Here is an 18,364-nt window from a genome sequence, read left to right on the forward strand (position 1 = left end):
ATAGATACTTATATACATTTAGGTATAAATGTATAAGTAGGGGTGTGTGTGTGTAAATGTGACAGTGAGTGAATTTTGCACTTATGCATGACGCTGATGGAGTCTTGCAATCAATTTTTTTAGGAGTTACCGTTAAACAATTTAAATGATTGAGATAATATGTAAGATAGGGAAGACACTGAGATCAGTCCACACTACATTAACATGAAAATTTGATGGCAACCTGATCTCTTTTATTCCTTCTTCAGCTCCTATAACAGCCTCCTGGTTGTTTCTCCTATTTGAAAATGCTGAAATGCTATTGTAAGCAAAATCCAAGTCCTCACCCTGTCAGAAAATTTCAAAAGCTAAACAGTATAACAAGGTGGTGACAAACCATAATATTTGATGCTGTTGAATTTGAACATACAATGATAATGCTGTGAAACTAAGAAAATGTCAGTTCATATCGTTTGAGAATTAAAATCCCAGATTTTGTTACAAGTTGGTGAAAGCTACCCTACTATCAGTCAACTCAATCATTTTCCAGTTCAGGAAACAGAAGCATAAAAGTAACTTAACTCTCCAATGCCATAGACACTGGCTATTGGCTCAAAAACCTTCTTTATTATTTCTGTGTCAGAAACAACTTTAAAGTCTACAATGGACAAGAAATTTATACATTCTTCAAATCAATAAAGCACAGCCCTCTTTTACTACAACTCACAAATCTTTTGAAACTTGCTGATAGCTCAACCACATTGGATGATCGTCATAAATGAGTTCTCAAGAAAATTTGTACATAAGTACAACTTCCATCCGTGTGGGCCTAACAAAATTTTCACTCTGCAATCTCCTGTTGTAGTATCATGCATAGGCTTACGTAAGTTTGAATATCTGGGTATTTATAGCATGTTTCCCAAAACTAAAAAGTAGTATGGTTAGATAACACTCTGATGAGCCTTAGTGAAGTTCGGAGTTTCTTCTGAATCCCGTGTTTGAGTGACTGAATCCGTGGTGGTTCGGGTGCATGAATAGAGCCCCCTATCGTAGGTTGTGACAGTTGCCAACTAGTTTGTCAGAAAGTTCAAAAAATCCATAGACACCCGTAGAGTAGGCCAAAAATTGTGAATCATAGCTCGCTGAAAAGGTCTGGATCTGACCTACATTTCCTCCGTTGAGAGTTTTCGCAAACTCTGTCGTCTGAGAGGTCAAAAACCCCTTCGAACAGATTGTCTGCTGAGCCCGAGAGTCTGTCGCAGACTTGTCTATCAGCCCCAGTTCCGAGCCCATGGATCGGACACTTCTGATCCGAATCCGGTGATTTCAGATTCGTTGGAAAGGTGTGTGAGTCACGCACAAGTTTCCTTGGGACCGCCTCTGTCGAAACAGAGTGCACGGGTTCCAAAAACTTCGTTTCCCCAAGCCCTGTTCGGATTCATCCTGTGAAACGCTTCTGCATGTATCGAGATCTGTTTTGATCTTGGATCATACATCAGTGCTTACCGAGTCAACATCATAACCGTATCAGGCGCCCCACTAGGCTGGGCGTGACCCCTCTGAACCTCTCATGGATCCTGATTTGAGTCCAAAACACCGCTTAGCCAACTTAGACTCTCGAATTTTGCCAAAATAAAAAATCGATTTTAACATGAATTTAAAAGTTAAAATTAAAGCAATATCGTAGATGTTACATTCTAACCCCCTTAAAGAAATTTTGTGCGCAAAAATTGTACTTGCTCGAATAGGTAAGAGTATTTCTCCTTTATGCTGGGCTCAGGCTCCCATGTATACTCCTCAATATTGTGGTGTTACCAATGCACCTTTACTAAGGGAAGAGTCTTTGATCTCAACACTTTCTCCTTACGGTCCATGATCTCTACTAGATGCTCCTTTGTAATCAAGTTTTTTCAAAACTCAACATCCTCATAATGAATCATGTGTGACGGGATTAATATTGACACATGAAACACATCATAGATCTTCTCGTACTGGGGTGGTAACTCCACCCTATATGTTGTTGCGCCTACCTTCTCTAAAACCTTAAATTGTCCTATAAATCTGGGATTGAGCTTCCCTTTCTTTCTAAACCTGAACACATTCTTGTTGGGAGAAACCCGCACAAAGATCTATCATCACTCCACAAGTTGTAGAGCTCATTTAAATTAACAACCCCGTTACATTTATAGATTTATTCATTCTTTTGATTTCTTAATAAAAATAAATGAATGATGGTGTCAACAAGGTGAATAGGTATGGAAATAGGCAGACAAGCAAAGACCAACACTACAAACTTAATGATATATAAAAACAGCAAGAATCTGGTTAGTGGCAACAAGTAAACCTATTAAAACATACCTATGATGCCATTGAGAATTGAGGGAGAAGAGTGAATGCAATCCTTATTAGTTAGCAGCAGTGTTATCAAAAACGTGCCTTGAGGCGCAAAAGGCGTGCCTCGCCTTGAGGCGCGGCCCTCTGTGCCTCAAGGCGCAAGCCTGAGGCGCAAAAAAAAATATGTTTTTTTTACAACAAGATTTCTGAGACATAATCAACAAAGTTTTGTAGGTTAATCTCATATATCTTCCAGTTATTTCACTTATGTAATAAGTTTCTTAGTATATTACTATATTTTAACTTTTGTTGGTTAATCTCTTATATTTCAGAGTTATTTCAATCATGTAATTAGTTTCTTAATATATTTTAACTTTTGTTGGTTAATCTCATATATTTTCCAGTTATGTAATCGGTTTCTTAGTATATTTTATCTTTTGTTGGTTAATCTCATATATTTTTCAGTTATGTAATCATTTTTTTAGTTAATTTTATATGTTAATCTCATATTTTTTAGAATAATCTCATATATTTTAACTTTTGTAGGTTAATCTCATATATTTTTCAGTTATTTCAGTTATGTAATCAGTTTCTTAGTATATTTTAACTTTTTTTGGTTAATCTCATATATTTTCCAGTTATATAATCAGTTTTTAGTTACTTTTATATGTTAATCTCATATTTTTTAGTACTTATTTCAGATTTTCTATTTTTTATTGGTTGTTATTTCATCAATAAAGCATTTCTTTATTTATTTGTATTTTTAGATATTTTTTATAATTTTTTTAAAGTTTTCAAAAAAATTTGAGGCATACGCTTTACGCCTCGAGGCTTACGCCTCGCCTCGGTTTTTGGTGGAGCGCCTCGCTACGCCTCAACGCTTTTCACAACACTGGTTAGCAGAAAAGAGAGTTGAAAAAACAACAAAACTAATTAAAAAATGGCTACTCTACCTGAGTCTAACAAAGAATAAAGACATGAGAGAGAGAGAGAGAGAGAGAGTTACACAAAGTGATACTATCATAATAACAGTAATGATGGCTGGTGTAATGTAGTGACAAAAGCTGGCAACAGTTGCATCCATCTTTGAACTAACACTTTGAGATTAATTCAGATATTTATGGTCATCATACAAAACCAAAAAAGGCAATTGGTTTTGGTTCCCTTTAGTTTAGATAATTGGAAGGGGAGAAAGGATGAATGGTAGAAAGTTTCATCTCTAAAAAAAATTATTGTGTTTATGATCCATAATTCAAATATGGAAATCATCTTAAATTCAAACTAGAAACAACACATTCTGCTGAGAAAATGGTATTATACATTTATCCTACAATATTCAAACATAATAATAATTTTAGGCAATCTAGACTAGAGATTTTAAGCCTGAAATGGTTTTATTCTCTAATATATCATAACCAACAAATCAGCATGATTATTTTACATTAAGAAACCGTCTAAATTGATTATAATCGTTTTCAATGTTGAGAATAACATAGTATATAAGTTTTCATCTGCTAAAAGCCAAAAAAATGTTACAAAAGAAGGAAGACTAAATGGGAAAGCTGTGTTTGCACTGAATCTAGACCATAAAAAGAAAATTGATTGAACAAATGAAACTTTCATTTGTGACAAGCTATAATAATACCTCCAACAGATTCCTTTCTTGTAGAAAATGTTCATACCTGCCAAGAACATTTTTAATGGTTAAGAGAAATTATACACAAGATATTAAAAATTATCGTGAGATCACTGACATACTATGCTTCAAAAGTGTCCTTACGGATCATAAATACAGTTCGTATTGTCATGATCATATAGAAAACATTGAGCATTCGGAGAACAAAATAGATTCTTTAAATAATACATTAGGTAACATTAATAAAATATACCTGACCGTAATATAAGAACGCAAATAAGTATCCCATGAAACAGAGAATTAAAACGTGAATACTTTGAAGGGATAAAAGGACAATAATCCCAGGAAAGAATATGACACATGGGACCTCCAAGAAGCTAAATAAATTCAAGAAGCAAAAGCAAGAATCTGACATTCTACGAAGAGCAAAGTGCAAGGAATAAAAATAAAGAATATTGTCCAGAAGTGCAAGCCAAGTACAAAAGTATTAGGTTTAAGATAATAATAGACTTATATGAAATACAGCACAACACTAGGAAAGAAAGTAATTTGGACAAGTCATTTAGTGACATCACATTGCGTGCATTAGTATGATGCCTTCAAGTATTAAACCTTGAAAGCATAATGTGAGATTCACAAACTCCTTGATGCTTCAAATAAAGAAATTTTCACAGATTTTTTTCTTTTGAAAGAATATACTAGCTCCCCTGCAAACATGCACATAGGAAGCCTATAATACTAACAAAGATCAAGACATGTTGTTGTCACTTATCTCCATTAATTTTATCTAAAATCACAAAACTGAGACACTCAAACACTCCGAAGCATCAAAACATGCTATTATGGTGTTAACTTGATATGCTTGCCCTTGTACAAACGCTGACAACTACAAAGAGCAAGGGGAAATGTCAAGACCCTCCTATTCCTTGCCAATTTGGTTCATAACAAGCCTGTCCTGTTTTTTATAGAACTATACTCATATGACTCGCGGTTCTGATTCTGAATAAGTTACAAAAGGTTTTTCTCAACCACATAAAAATTGCAGCAGAAAATATCAATAAAACCTGACAGACGAGAGCCATCAGAACCCAATCAATCTCTCAAGCAGTCCTTCTATTCAAAGAAGCAGCAACACAATGCTATTACATGGAGTATGGAAACACTTATCGCAATGATTCTTTTATACGCTATCAATGCATCTGATTTTATCATTCTCGATCATTGAGTAGCTGCTCGATAGCTCCTTGCAGTGTAATCCGTAACATAAGTCTACTAAAAAATAGGTTGTTTTTTCTTCTTTGTGGCTCCCAACCGGCCACATTGGGTTCCATGACAAAAGGATAAATTGGCAACTGGATTATCTCCTCGCTCGCTAACGGTGTTCTATCAAAAGAGCATTTCTTATGTACCTCAGTACCACTAAACCTTTCTCATGGAACTCCACAGACAAGTAGTCGCATTGGCATCCGAATTATCACAAGGTACTTATCCCTAGCAACAAGAATTGCTTCTCTCAGATCCAAAACAACCCTTTCTGAACATTTTGCACATCCATCAAGAAGACTATCGTTCAGCATGAATATGGCAAGGGGGAAAAACAAATCGAAATTTGAAGGCTAAAAAATGCTATGCATTTCTCATTCCATTCAAATTTCCACGCAATTGTCTATAATTGCGACGCTAAACAATGAATCACCAAAAGAAAAGGGGATGCAGAAAGAAGACAAAAGAGGAATGAAGATGAGGAGGAGGGGCTTACTGCGAGACCTCGGCAGGGGATAAGACGTTGGAGGGGCGAAGGCTCGAGCAGATCCAGTGAAGCAGATGCCGCGCCTCTTCGTGCTGGAAGGGCCACTCGAAGCTGTCGGGGTCGAGGCTGTCGCTCCCCTCGTACCCCAATTCCGCCAACAAGCTACACAGCTTACCGCCGCTCATCCCTTCCCCGCTCTCTCTTTCTGTCTTCCTCTCTGGATGCTGGAAAGAAAGGGGAAAGAGAACCAACAGAGGGAGCCCTAGAACCTTAATAAGGGCGGTAGGATCCTGGAATTGTGGCATTCATTTTGAGGGAAAGAGAATGTGGAACGATTCGTGCTTTGAATTTCCTTCTTCGAATGAGGGGAGATGAGGATCTGCGTAGCAGCGGAGGGAAAAGTGGAAGGGAAGAAAATTGAAGTCGGAGGAGATCGTTCTTTTTGCCGCCACTCGCAAGGGTTCCTTGTTTTTTTTGGCTTATTTGTGTTGCGTTTTTATACTCGGTCTCGTTTTAGACGATCGAATTTGGTTTTCGGTCGCTGTCTTGGCGCGCTGATAAACCCCATTTAGTTTTACGCTTCATCACAATGACATTGGACACGAGGACGCGTGACACGGTATCTGGCTCGTAAGTTCGACATTTTTTGGAAAATAGAACATGCTAACACGAAAAATTTTAAATTTTTAATTCATAAAAACTAAATTTTTGATATTTTATCGATAAAACTATATTTTTGATTGAACTAAAACTTTAAAATATTAAAATAGTATATTTATGTGTTAGTTTCGGTGTCTACGTGTCTAAGCATGTCTGCTCGTGTTGTCACAGGGACACCAAAATACCGTGAGAGGTCCTTTGGATGCTATTGAGCTCAAGATGAATGGCATCCAAACATTCGTGGAGATGATGCCCATCACTTGGATGGGCCCCATGTTTTTTCCGATGTCATTCTAGTCCCGGATGAACGACATCTGAATGGTATCGTTTGTTCAGGATGAACGGCATCTGAATGGTTTAAAATGAATGGCTCACAATGAGCTTTATTCATTGTTTGAGGGTTGCCGTTCATTTTCAAGATGAACGGCATCCAAGGAGCCTCTGACAGTGTTACCGTCAGAGGTGCCTCCTGACCTTATCCTCTCTTGTTTTAAGACCTCTCCATTTTGTCACAGGATTTTCAAAAACCAATGTAACTCCAAGAGAAGCACGATAGTTATTCTTTTTTTGTGGTATTATCACATTATTATTGTGAGTATTTATATTTGTATACTTTTTTATATTGTAAATGTTTTTCTATATTTTTTGAGTCACTAAAATATAAGAACTGAAAATATGAGAACTACCATGTTAACTGCTATTTTAATAGTTTTTTTATTATTTTCTATTAAATCTAACCCTATGGATATGATCTACATGCTTTGTTTTATAAAGACCAGCTCTTAATCACCCGATTATGATATATAAACAAGATCTTTTAAGGCTTTAAAATCAATGGCTTATAATCTTCATAGACATTCAAGCATCAAAAAATCTTATTTTTAATTGAAAACGTACGATCCAACAATTTTGATTTTATCAGAATGTCTCCGAAGAGACACAAGACATGGTTGTGTTGTCCAAAAAAGTGTTGAAAATTCACACATGGTAGTTCTTATGTCTTTAGTTCTCATATTTAAGTGACTCTATTTTCTAATGTATTTTTGAATTTTGAATATACATGTTTTTTTCAAGATGTTACTAAAAAATAATAATTTGTCCTAAATTTTTTCGCATAGAAATCCTAAGAGTGAGGTTTATGATTATATTGAAAAAAATAGGAAATAGAAGTGCATAACATTAATGAAATTGAGCTCTAAATGGCAAATAGAGTGGTCTTACAGTTTGGGATTGTTCATTAACCACCCTAATACCCTCACACAATTAGCAAAATCATTTTGTACACAATAAAGGAATGGACCAAGGATTACCATGCAACATTTGATCTCTGGATTTGAAGATTGAAGCGAAAGCAACGAAGACATCAGCATGTCATCCATGGTACATTCCTACGAGGACGAAGATGTAGTTGCTGACAACTTGAAGTTTGCAAGCAGCCCCTCTCCAAGAGGAGCATTGAGGAGTAAGAGAAAATTTAGGTGATAAGTCTAAAGCACAACAGGGCTGCAAGCAGAGTGTGTGCAGAGTTGGCACTTGCATTGGCTGAAAACCACATATTGAAGGAGCTCCATCAAACAAAGGAGTTTATTATATGGACTCAAGTTGCTCTTATCGATAACAAAAATAAAGTCATCGAGGAGCTACAAGTAAGCTTCACGCATCCACAACTGTTGTGACTTCTATTTTTTTTTTATTAATCATTATAATGAATAAAACAATGTTTTGTAAAATGAAGTTGTAATTGATTGTGTTCAATAGTTTAAATTTATACCAAAGTTGAATTGTATATACATGTGATTGTAATAACTTAACTTTGAATTGTGAATGAAAGTATATAGTTTTATACTTCAATACTTACAATAGGGGAATTATGTATCTGGTATAAATTTGAATATTGTAGGAGAATTTAAATGTTACTTTGAATGTTTTCATATATAAATTTGAACATTACAGGTAATTTTGAATATTATATATGAATTGTGTATCTGCTGAATTATAAATTTGAATGTTACATATAACTTTGCACACTATGGCTTAAGTTATGTAACTTTGCATAATGAGGTAAGCGAATAATGACCAAGATTTGTGAGGATCATTTAGTCCCCCAAAAAATATTACAAACAACGACCAATGTGTGGAACATAAGACATTCAGGACATCCATAAAAAAATATGTGATTTTTCTAATAAATATGTGATTTTTCTCATAATGTGATTTCAACAAAAAAACATTTGAATTCCTCCTAAATATGTGATTTTCTTCTAAATATGTCATTTCCTCTTAAATATGTGATTCTCATCTTAAATATGCGTTTTTTCTCCCACATATGCAAAATTTTCCCAAAATATGTGATTTCCTCTTAAATACATGGTTTTTCTCATAAATATGTAATTTTTTATAAAATATGTGTTTTTTTATTAAATATGTGATTTTCTCCTAAATATGTGATTTTCTCTTAAATATGTAAATTTTGACCAAAATATATGTTTTCCTCTTAAATATATGTTTTTTTCCTAAATATGTTATTTTTTTATGTTTTGTGCATATCTTTGTTACAAAATGTTAAACATATACAAAAATTGCAAAACTTTTGTTTGTTTAAAAAATATCCAAAACTTACAAAACATATTTTGCAGAACATTGAATATTTAAAGAACATCCAAAATTTAAACTCATAATCTACAGAATAATTTTATCAAATTTACATCCAATGTTTGACAATTTTGTCAATTTTACATTGAATATTTTACAATAATAATCAATGTATACTTCTTAGAATTTTCAATAGCTCAACTTCTAATATCTTGCCATTTCACACCTTCTTGTCGGATGTTTTGCCATCTGGCACCCCATTGTCTGATGTCTTCTAATTTGTCGCCGTTTATTTGCACTTTGGACCCTTTGTGTTCTACTGCGATCCTTTTTTGCTCTTTGCATCCTCCTCAGCCTTATTTTTTGCACCCTCAAGAGTCGTCTTCTCCCTCATACGTTTATAAAAATTTTTCATATGCTTCTTGTAGCGTGTTACATCACTTTGAAATATGGGTTATTAGCAAACAAATAAGTGTAACTTATGTAAACCCTGCAACTTTTCAATACTTTATGAGAAATAATAGTAAATTAAGGTTAAAGTCATATTTGAAATTAAGTTAAAAATTTAATTATAATTCAAGTATCAATTTAGATTCAGCATAAATTTTAAGTTGAAAATTTATTCTGAATCAGGGTTTTGATTTTTTCATCGGATCATAATTTGAGTTTTAAATATTAGACGGAATTCGAACTAAGTGTGTATTTTAAATTTGAAGTTTTATTGAATTTTGATTTCAATTTCTGAAGTGTTATCAATATGAATTCCGATTCAAAAATTCAAATTCGGATCATATTTAAATTTGAATTACGAGTCTTATTGAATTTCGATTTTAGTTTCTAGAGCTTATCAAAAGTGGATTTCAATTTATGAATTTAGGTCGGATCTTGATTTGAATTTAGATGTAATTCCTGAGAATTTCAACGCTTTTTCTAAAATTCTTAAATTTCAATTATAATTCTTAAGTTCTAGCCAAAAAATGCACTAGAGGGTTTATGGGGTTTAGAAGAAATTAAAAATGTTGAAAAAGAACTACACGCCCCAGGGTCTCATCGACCCCATTGAGTTTTGAATTTTTCAGAAACTATTTCTGAATAATTTGAATTAACCCTTAAGAAATATAAATAATTTATATAAATGGATGTTTATAATTAAATTTGTAAAGGTTTGAATTTGAATTTAATTGAAATTCAAAGTTAATTTAGGCTTAAATGACATTTAGAATTTAAGTACAATTTAAGGTGAATTTGGAATTTTGAATCATATTTTTTTACAAAATTCAGAGTTAGCCTTAGTGGAATTAAATAAAAAAATAAATGATTTTAAATGTTTAAAACTTTGAAAATATATTAATAAAATTTATTTATGCTTGAATTTAATTAAAATACATGTATTAGCATTTCATGTGAATTTCGAATTAATTTATGAAATATTTTAATTTAGTTTGAAAATAATTTGACTTGAATTTCATTAAATAAATTTTAAAAATTAACTAGAATTTATAAATTGGTTGGAGTCCATAGATGGGCCATCATATCCTATATGGCATCCTAATTTAAAGTTTAACATGTTAAAAATAAAAAATAAACTTGAAAATGAGGTTAAAATCAAAGTTACAAAAAAAAAACAAAGCAAGGGTTGAAAAAGTCAAGACTTTCTATTTTTTTAAAATAGACCCCATAAGAGGGTGGCACCATTTTTTGGAAGACCCTAGAAGGGTCCAGCAAGGGCTGGACCCATTAAGGGATTTAGAAAGTAAAGAGTTAAGGAAAGAAAAAAAAAGTTGAATTAGTCAACTTGCTTGCCAAGCAAGCAAGTTGCTATGTTTTGCAAAAAGGAAAGAGAGGGTTCCATAGGGATGTCGACCAGAGCTATGGAGACTCTCTATGTGATATAATATAGTATAATATAGTATATATATATATACCGATTCGTCTGGTGTCCAAATATGTGAATCATTTACTAAAGCTACCAGACCAAAAATTTATGACGTTCCAAAAAAAATGATAGATCCAATGTTGCACTCAGTAAAGATTTATGATACATGTATAGGGTGTACCCAATGCGTACGAGTGTGTCCTGGAAATGATACCCTGAGACAAATGTAAAGCTAAGCAAATTGCTTCCGCACCAAGAACGGAGGACTGTGTAGGTTGTAAGAGATGTGAATCTGCTTGTCCAACGGATTTCTTAAGTATACGGGTTTATTTATGGCATGAGAGTATGAAGTATATAGTATACTAAGCTATGAAAAATAAATAAATAAATAATATACAAAAAGAGAGAGGAGGAATTAACAAAGGTAAGTATCTTGTTACAAGACTTAGAAATTTTCTTCAGATTAGATCAAGGGCCAGGAATGAACCCAACCCTTGACCTAATTAAAAATCCTATAAAAGAGGAGAGGGTGTCATGCCCCCCTATTTTGCCTCTTTGGATTTTTCTAAGTTCTTTCTCTTAAGCCCTCTTTTTTTCTCAAATCTTTGTCCTCTCTCCTTCTTTCCCCTACACAAGTAGAAGAGTTTTCTCTCTTGGGTTTACAAGCGAGTCTCCCACGGTGTTCAAGGAGACTTGGAAGGTTATTTTCAAGTTCGTAGCATGCATGGATCGGCCGGATCTTGTGAAAAGACCCACTGGCTTGCATAGGAGCAATTTTTTTTTTTAACAAAAAGGTAGGTGGTCTATACTCCTCTTGTGAAACAGAAACCGTGATACAAATTTTATGGGTTTTTCATAAGCATAGACCCTAAACAAACCCTCACATACATGGGTTTGGTTTAGAGCTATCAAATTATGAAAAAAAATGTATTTTCAAGAGAAAACTCTTTTGAAAATGTGTTTTGCTTAAAAACATATTTCTCAAAAAAGAAATCTGCAAATTTTGAAAATAAGTAAATTATGCCATGATTTTCTTGCAAGTATTGATTTGGATTAGTAGAGCAAGTTGTTGTAGTTATTTTATAAAAATTTGGTGAATTTTCATGATCAAAATTTCGAGATATCATGATTTTAGTCATATCAGTTTTTTTAGAAAAGAAATTAGTAAATTTAGGAAAATCATGAATTTCGTAATTAGACCCATGCAATATTTAATTGTAGTTGGTAGATCATGTTTATGTATATATCCTGTGATTTTTGTAGATTTTTCTGAATTTTAATTTCATGTAAATTCCATAAATTAGTTAATTAATTGTGTATTTTACCAAAATAATTTTTGAGGAAATAAGGCATGTGTGAGATGGGTGTATTTTTTCGACCAAATGGCCGAGGAAAAATATGATTTATCCTATTTAGAGTATATCAAACTTAAATATGTATTTTTATTTTAGTTTTTAAATAATTTTTTGTCAAATAAATATGGGTATATGGATTCGGGTGACCCGGTTTGGGTCCACTCGAATGCATAGACCCGAAATTACAGTTGTTTGATCAGACATTGAACCAGTAAAATGCTTATAACTCTCTCGTCCGAAGAAGTTTTGATGAGCAGTTTATTGTGTTGGGAAGCTAACAAAATTTTCTACCTTATGTGAAATTTTGGGCTCTGTTCATAGAAAAAGCACGATTTTGTGATAATCGGAACAAAATATAATATGCCTGAAGTAAAATATTTGTAATTCCCTCATACAGAGGAATTTTTATGAACGGTTTGCGGCTATGAAAAGTTGACAAAATTTTCTACAGTTTTTGAAAATCTCAACTCTATTCATCAACTGCAAATTTTTCTGTTAACTCTATAACAATTGGTCAAAGTTGAGTATTTCGCAAATTGGGGCCGGTCTAATGGATCGAATGCCGACCTTTGCGTAATAGGCATATGTTTCATATAATTTTCCTTATGATTAGCATGCAGAACATGAATGTATATATAGGTCTGATTTTATGCAGGGCATGATATGTCTACCCTAAGGCATGATTGGATGTTGAAATGACTAGGCATGATGCCAAAAAGGGGCCTATACTTTAAATTAAGTGACCAAAAGTCCAAAAATGCAAAGCATATTGTTTATTTGCAAATATTGTTTTGGTTGTATGTCTGATCATGTTATGATGATGATGTTGATAATGATGATGTTGTAAATATGTGGATGTATGAAAGATGTGTTTCTTTATCGCATTACCCATGTACATGCATATGTGTTAGCCAAAGCATGAAAATGAATAAGATTCTTATTTATGCATGTGCACATGTTTATGTTTAAAAGCATGAATGAATTAATGTTTCAATGCTTTATAAGTGCATCATTTGCCCTATAAGAGGTTAAATCCTTTTGATGGATTCAATCATGATTTCATGTAAGACATTTAATAATCAAGTAAAATAATGCAACATCACAAGTAAAAGATATTTGCTGGGAGAGTGACAAATTGTACAAAACTTTGTGGGTTAAGTAAGTTTCAAGCACGAAAGATTGCTCCTCCCCTCCCATGATTTTATAGGAAAACCTCTGCAATAGACTGCAGTGTAGAGAATAAGACACTCATGAGTAAAAATCTGATGCATCAGGATTAAGGTATTGAGAATCTCTCTCGAATTATCGTCTCTCACCCTATCCCTGGTGAAAGGTGCCTAGGCAAGTCAAAGCCATCCTTATGTATGAAAATACCCTCTGATCCAGGTTTTCAAGTTTGTGTCGGACCAATAGGGCTAAGAAGTGAAACCTAATATATATGCACTTTAGTTAAGCATAGCATACATCATTTAAGAAAGTGAATATAATTAAAGACAAAAATCGATTCATGCAACGAAGGACTTCTGCATATGGTAAGTTCACGCATGTTAACTGTTCTTGCATTTTATTTGATTTGGATGAATGAACTGGTGTACAGTTGTTTAATTTAGCGATTTGAATACGCATGTCAATTGTGCAAGTATTTCAGTTACTTTTAATTTATTTATATAAAAAATCTGCTGAAATTCCTACTTTGTATTTTGTTTTACAAGTCCAATATATTTCACTCTACTAAGACATGTTATGTCTGGCGCTATGTGGTTTAATATTTTTAGGTGATGAGTAGAAGCGATGAGGACTGAGCCTACCTTTCCTTTGCCTTCGAAGATTTTGGACTCTAATTATTTTTTATTTTCATTCAAAGGACAAGTATAATTGATTATGATAGTTGTAGGCATTTGGATTTTTTTATTGTATAGATATTTTATTTTATTTTAATTCCACAATTATATGATACGAATGATTGTGAAAGTAGCACACCAAGTTTTAGACCCGATGAGTTTTTTCATTGTATTTATTAAAGTATTTAAGAAAAAAAATCCACCATTTTTCGGGTTATAGAAATTAGGGTGTTACAACTTACACCCCCAAAACATGGCATATAAACACTTACTTGAATTTCAATTATGTGTCTATGCCCAAGTACTGTATGTACAATAAAACAAATATATCATAATCATACTTGTAACAATCATATATCAAATCAAGCACATATATATAGATTAAGTTAACAAACTTATGCAAAGTCATTACTTATTTTCTTGTTGAGTAATATCATCCATGGGACAAATCATTCAATAAACCACCCTAAAAGAAATGAACCTGGAATACAACATTAAACCTATTGAGTATGAGAAAATAATAAGCACATTATTGAATAAGTTATATTATCGTACTATTTATTTGATATTCTTAGCTGCAATAGTTGTGGACCCTGTGAAATTGTACAGCTTGAACTTTCTCATATTCATATCCATCTTTCAAATAACACAGTGTTGGTTGCCCCAATTGACAAGAATTAAGATCTACAACATAAATTGAGTTTAAGGTCGTTATGTTCATGTAAATTTATGTTTTGTAAGTATGAAAAGTTGTCCAATGAATACCTTAACATATTTAAAGAAAGGATACAACAATACGCCATTTTCCAAGCATCCATGAAACCCATCTTCCATCCCTTTAGATTCAACTATTTGTTGTGAACAATTAATGTTTACAAGTTAGCTTTTATTAGTCAGTAAAAAAATAACAAAAAACATCACTTTTGATACTCAAAAAAATACGAGATAAGATAAATGGTCTTCAGAAGTTTCACTCCTATTGTCATGTCTTGGTTGTGGGAAGATTAAAATCTTTATATAAATTTTGCTAGATGCTAGATAATAAAATATAACATACATTCATATTAGATTCAAATGAGTTTATATACAAATATAACAAAAGAACAAACTAACTAATGTGCAAACCTAACACTTACATATCTTGTCAACATAATTTATTCATAAAATTCATGCACTTTTGGCTCTTTTGGCTCTTTTGGTCGCTACGTATCTTTTTTTTTTCTCATTAACCTATTCTCGTCACCAATTGAAGTTGAATATAAACTAATACATGTCAATACCACTAGTTGTATACACACATGACTTTGGACATTCATTGTACCTCGGGTACCACAATTGGGTCCTTACTTGGGGGTGGGGGTTTGGTTCTATTTATGCCACCACATTTTCCTTTATGTGTTTAAGTATTCATCATTAAATACCTAAGATATAAATAGAAGACATAAGATATTTGAACAATTTATTAAAAAATAATAGATAAATACAATGAAGTTATTCATTAAATAACTCTTAACAAATATACATTTTATAAAACATAGGTACTCAAATATATTGTTATTCATGGTTCCATCTGTAGTGGTCACCCCCATCATATACACTGCACTTATATGACATAACATCCTTTTTTTATTTTGTTCTTCATCTTTTCATCTTATGTTGCTTTGCTTTACGAGCCACTTTTAGTAAATAAACAACAACAAAGATTATGGGGTCAAGAGGTCAGATCTCAAGAACCAAGTCAATATTGTTAACCATGAAAAAGACAAAGGACAATTCGGGTCTTCTCAAAGCCAAAACCATCAGAAGCCTCAGGGACATTGCATATTGCAGGGGGATCACAAGAAGGAAACAACCAACAAAAACCAAGAATATGAGGATCTACACTAATCTTTTTCTTAATTATGAGCAAACAAACAATCTAGAGGCAGTTGAATCTCCAGATCACATGGAATAACCACAATAGTCGCCATACCATAGACAATCTTATATCATGATAATTCTTAAGGTCAGTGTCTGCCAAGAGAACAAAAACTACTTCTAAACTACCTCAAAATAGACCATCGTGTCAGTGGTTAAGGTGAGTCAGACTATGCAGAAGAAACTGAAAAATCGATAAGAGGTGAATGTTGTGCACATGGACCAGTCTAAGGGGAAAATTTTTAAGCCATTCAAACAAGATAGTAGCCAACAAAATGATTCAAAGGCACTACCTTCTATCACCATTTCGCTGGATTGGGCCCCAATAAGAGTGGTCGACTATATCATATGATCTGGGAGAATCTACCAACCAAAGCACCTACGGAAGGGTGTTCCTCTCCTTGTCCACCAAATAAGATCTCATTCACGATCCACACCAGATGCAGAATTCAAGGCTGCCCTCACTAGGGCAGATTTTGCAAAGAAAGGACAATATGACATCAAGGGTCATATATTCAAACTCATAACATCTATCTTTATACTGGAACTGATCAGTGTGTCAATTGAGCACCAAAAAGCACTTGAAGACATCCTGAACAAAGTCAAAGTTCCTTTAGAACTAAACAGTTTGGCAGTAGTGGTGTCTCAAATCCTGCCCTATGCCCACTACATTTCGAAAGATGACTCGCCTAAGTTGGTGCTCTCTCACACCAATGCCTTACATATCACTATTCAAGTCAAGAGATTCTCTATTCCTAACTTACAGTGAATGATGGTAGGGGTTTGAAAATTTATCCCTATATAATCAATGGGAAGCTTGACATCGCTATATCAGAATTTGGAGATCATGGTATTGTTACAATGGCTCTAGAGCCATAATATTGGATGTGAAAATCAGTCCGATTTTCCATAAAACCTCATTATGCATGGTTGATAATCCAGCCTCTTATAATTTACTCCTGAAACGGCCATGGTTGCACGACCTCAAAGTGGTCACATTTACTTATCACCAGTGTGTCAAAAATTCATGGGGAAACCATATTATTATTGTATTGAAGATGATCCAATCATCAGGGTTTCTCAGTCCATGCTCCCTAGGTTATCATTTTCATTTGGAAAAAAGCATAAACTTCATCTTCAATAATAGAATCTGCTCTGGGTAAGCCATCCAAGGTGGCCACTATTGATTTCTCAAAAAAGGCCCAAGTTCCTCAAGTTCCCTGGCATAATTGATGACTCAACATTCAAAAAGTATAAAAGATATGTTGAATTTGCCAAAATTATTAAGGGTTGACTAGTGCTTCTGAGAATGAGATATATGCCCGCCAAAGGCTTAGGAAAAGAAGACCAAGGCATCTAGGCTCTGACCTAAACTTGAAAGACTAATTAAGGAGAAGGCCTAAGATATGACAAAAAAGGTACAAGGAAGGTGACAACCAAACATATTATGGAACCACCCTTAGGTTTGTTCGATGAGAAACAATTCACCCTAAAGTTATCTTAGAACCTATTTCTAAAGAAGAGGAAGAGATAGAAAGTGGAGATGTCATACAAGAACCACCCAAGTCCCTACAAGAGCTAGGCCTTAAAGGTCTAACTATGTTGTTCCAAGATGTCAGCCTTTAAGACAATATGATAGCCACACTGAGTCAAGGAAACATGAGGGATCCAGAAGAAAATCTCACTCAGATGAACCTGAATCCTCATGAAGTAGAATAAGAAGAACAAAGCCCATTGCCAATATATTAAGAAGTTCTCCTCCTTGCAAAAAGGACATGATATGGTGCATGGAGACAAAATTTAGTGCTCTGCGCAACAATCAAGTCAACTTTTTATCAATGGGCGAACTTTGTCTGAAATGGTTTTAAAAGAAGTGTACCCCAAGAATCATGGGAGCACTATTATCAATGGAGGTTGTAGTTGTTTACCCTGGGATAATTCCAAGGCACAACAAAACCGCCACACATAAATGGACAATACCCTAAAGTGACAATTAAAATATATGCCCAATGGATAAGGTATCCCAAGTGGTTGGATGTTCCAGATAATAAGCACTTGTTGGAGTTTGACTACTTGTACTGAGAAAGTCTGTTAAAATATCAATACCTATTGAAGCTTGTTGATTATTGCTAGAAGTATTTCTTATCGGTAGCCATATGCAAAATGAAATCTGAAACTAAAAATGCTGTCACTAACTCTCAAACCCCAATTGATCAGTCATCATCCTAGAACCAAGAGAAGAGTTATGTCATAGCCCTATTGGCACCAATTGAGAACAATGTGTTTTATGACCAAGAGGCATTGGGTGATTCAAATTTAGAGTTAGATTCTTGGGAACAATTTGATGAACCTGACTACTCTGTGCCACCAACTTTGCATGAAATCTGCTTCGGGAATAATCTTGGTTATCAGAATTAGATCGAG

General features: G+C 33.8%; 1 protein-coding gene across 1 annotated transcript in view; it reads right to left on the reverse strand.

Moving 5' to 3' along the window:
* AUG3 (HAUS augmin-like complex subunit) overlaps positions 1–6,130 on the reverse strand; it is a 74,341-nt gene extending 68,211 nt beyond the window's left edge. Inside the window, exons 1-3 of the mRNA XM_090016053.1 lie at positions 5,709–6,130; positions 3,959–3,995; positions 224–327 (exon numbers count right to left, since the gene is read on the reverse strand). Coding sequence (XP_089872179.1) covers positions 224–327; positions 3,959–3,995; positions 5,709–6,004 — 437 coding nt within the window. The 5' untranslated portion in view covers positions 6,005–6,130. The remainder of the gene's footprint in view (positions 1–223; positions 328–3,958; positions 3,996–5,708) is intronic.
* Between the last annotated feature and the right edge of the window lie 12,234 nt (positions 6,131–18,364).

This window comes from Nuphar pumila, chromosome 8 (assembly GCF_984573655.1).
Source record: "Nuphar pumila chromosome 8, dmNupPumi1.hap1.1, whole genome shotgun sequence".
NCBI classification, from domain to species: domain Eukaryota; kingdom Viridiplantae; phylum Streptophyta; class Magnoliopsida; order Nymphaeales; family Nymphaeaceae; genus Nuphar; species Nuphar pumila.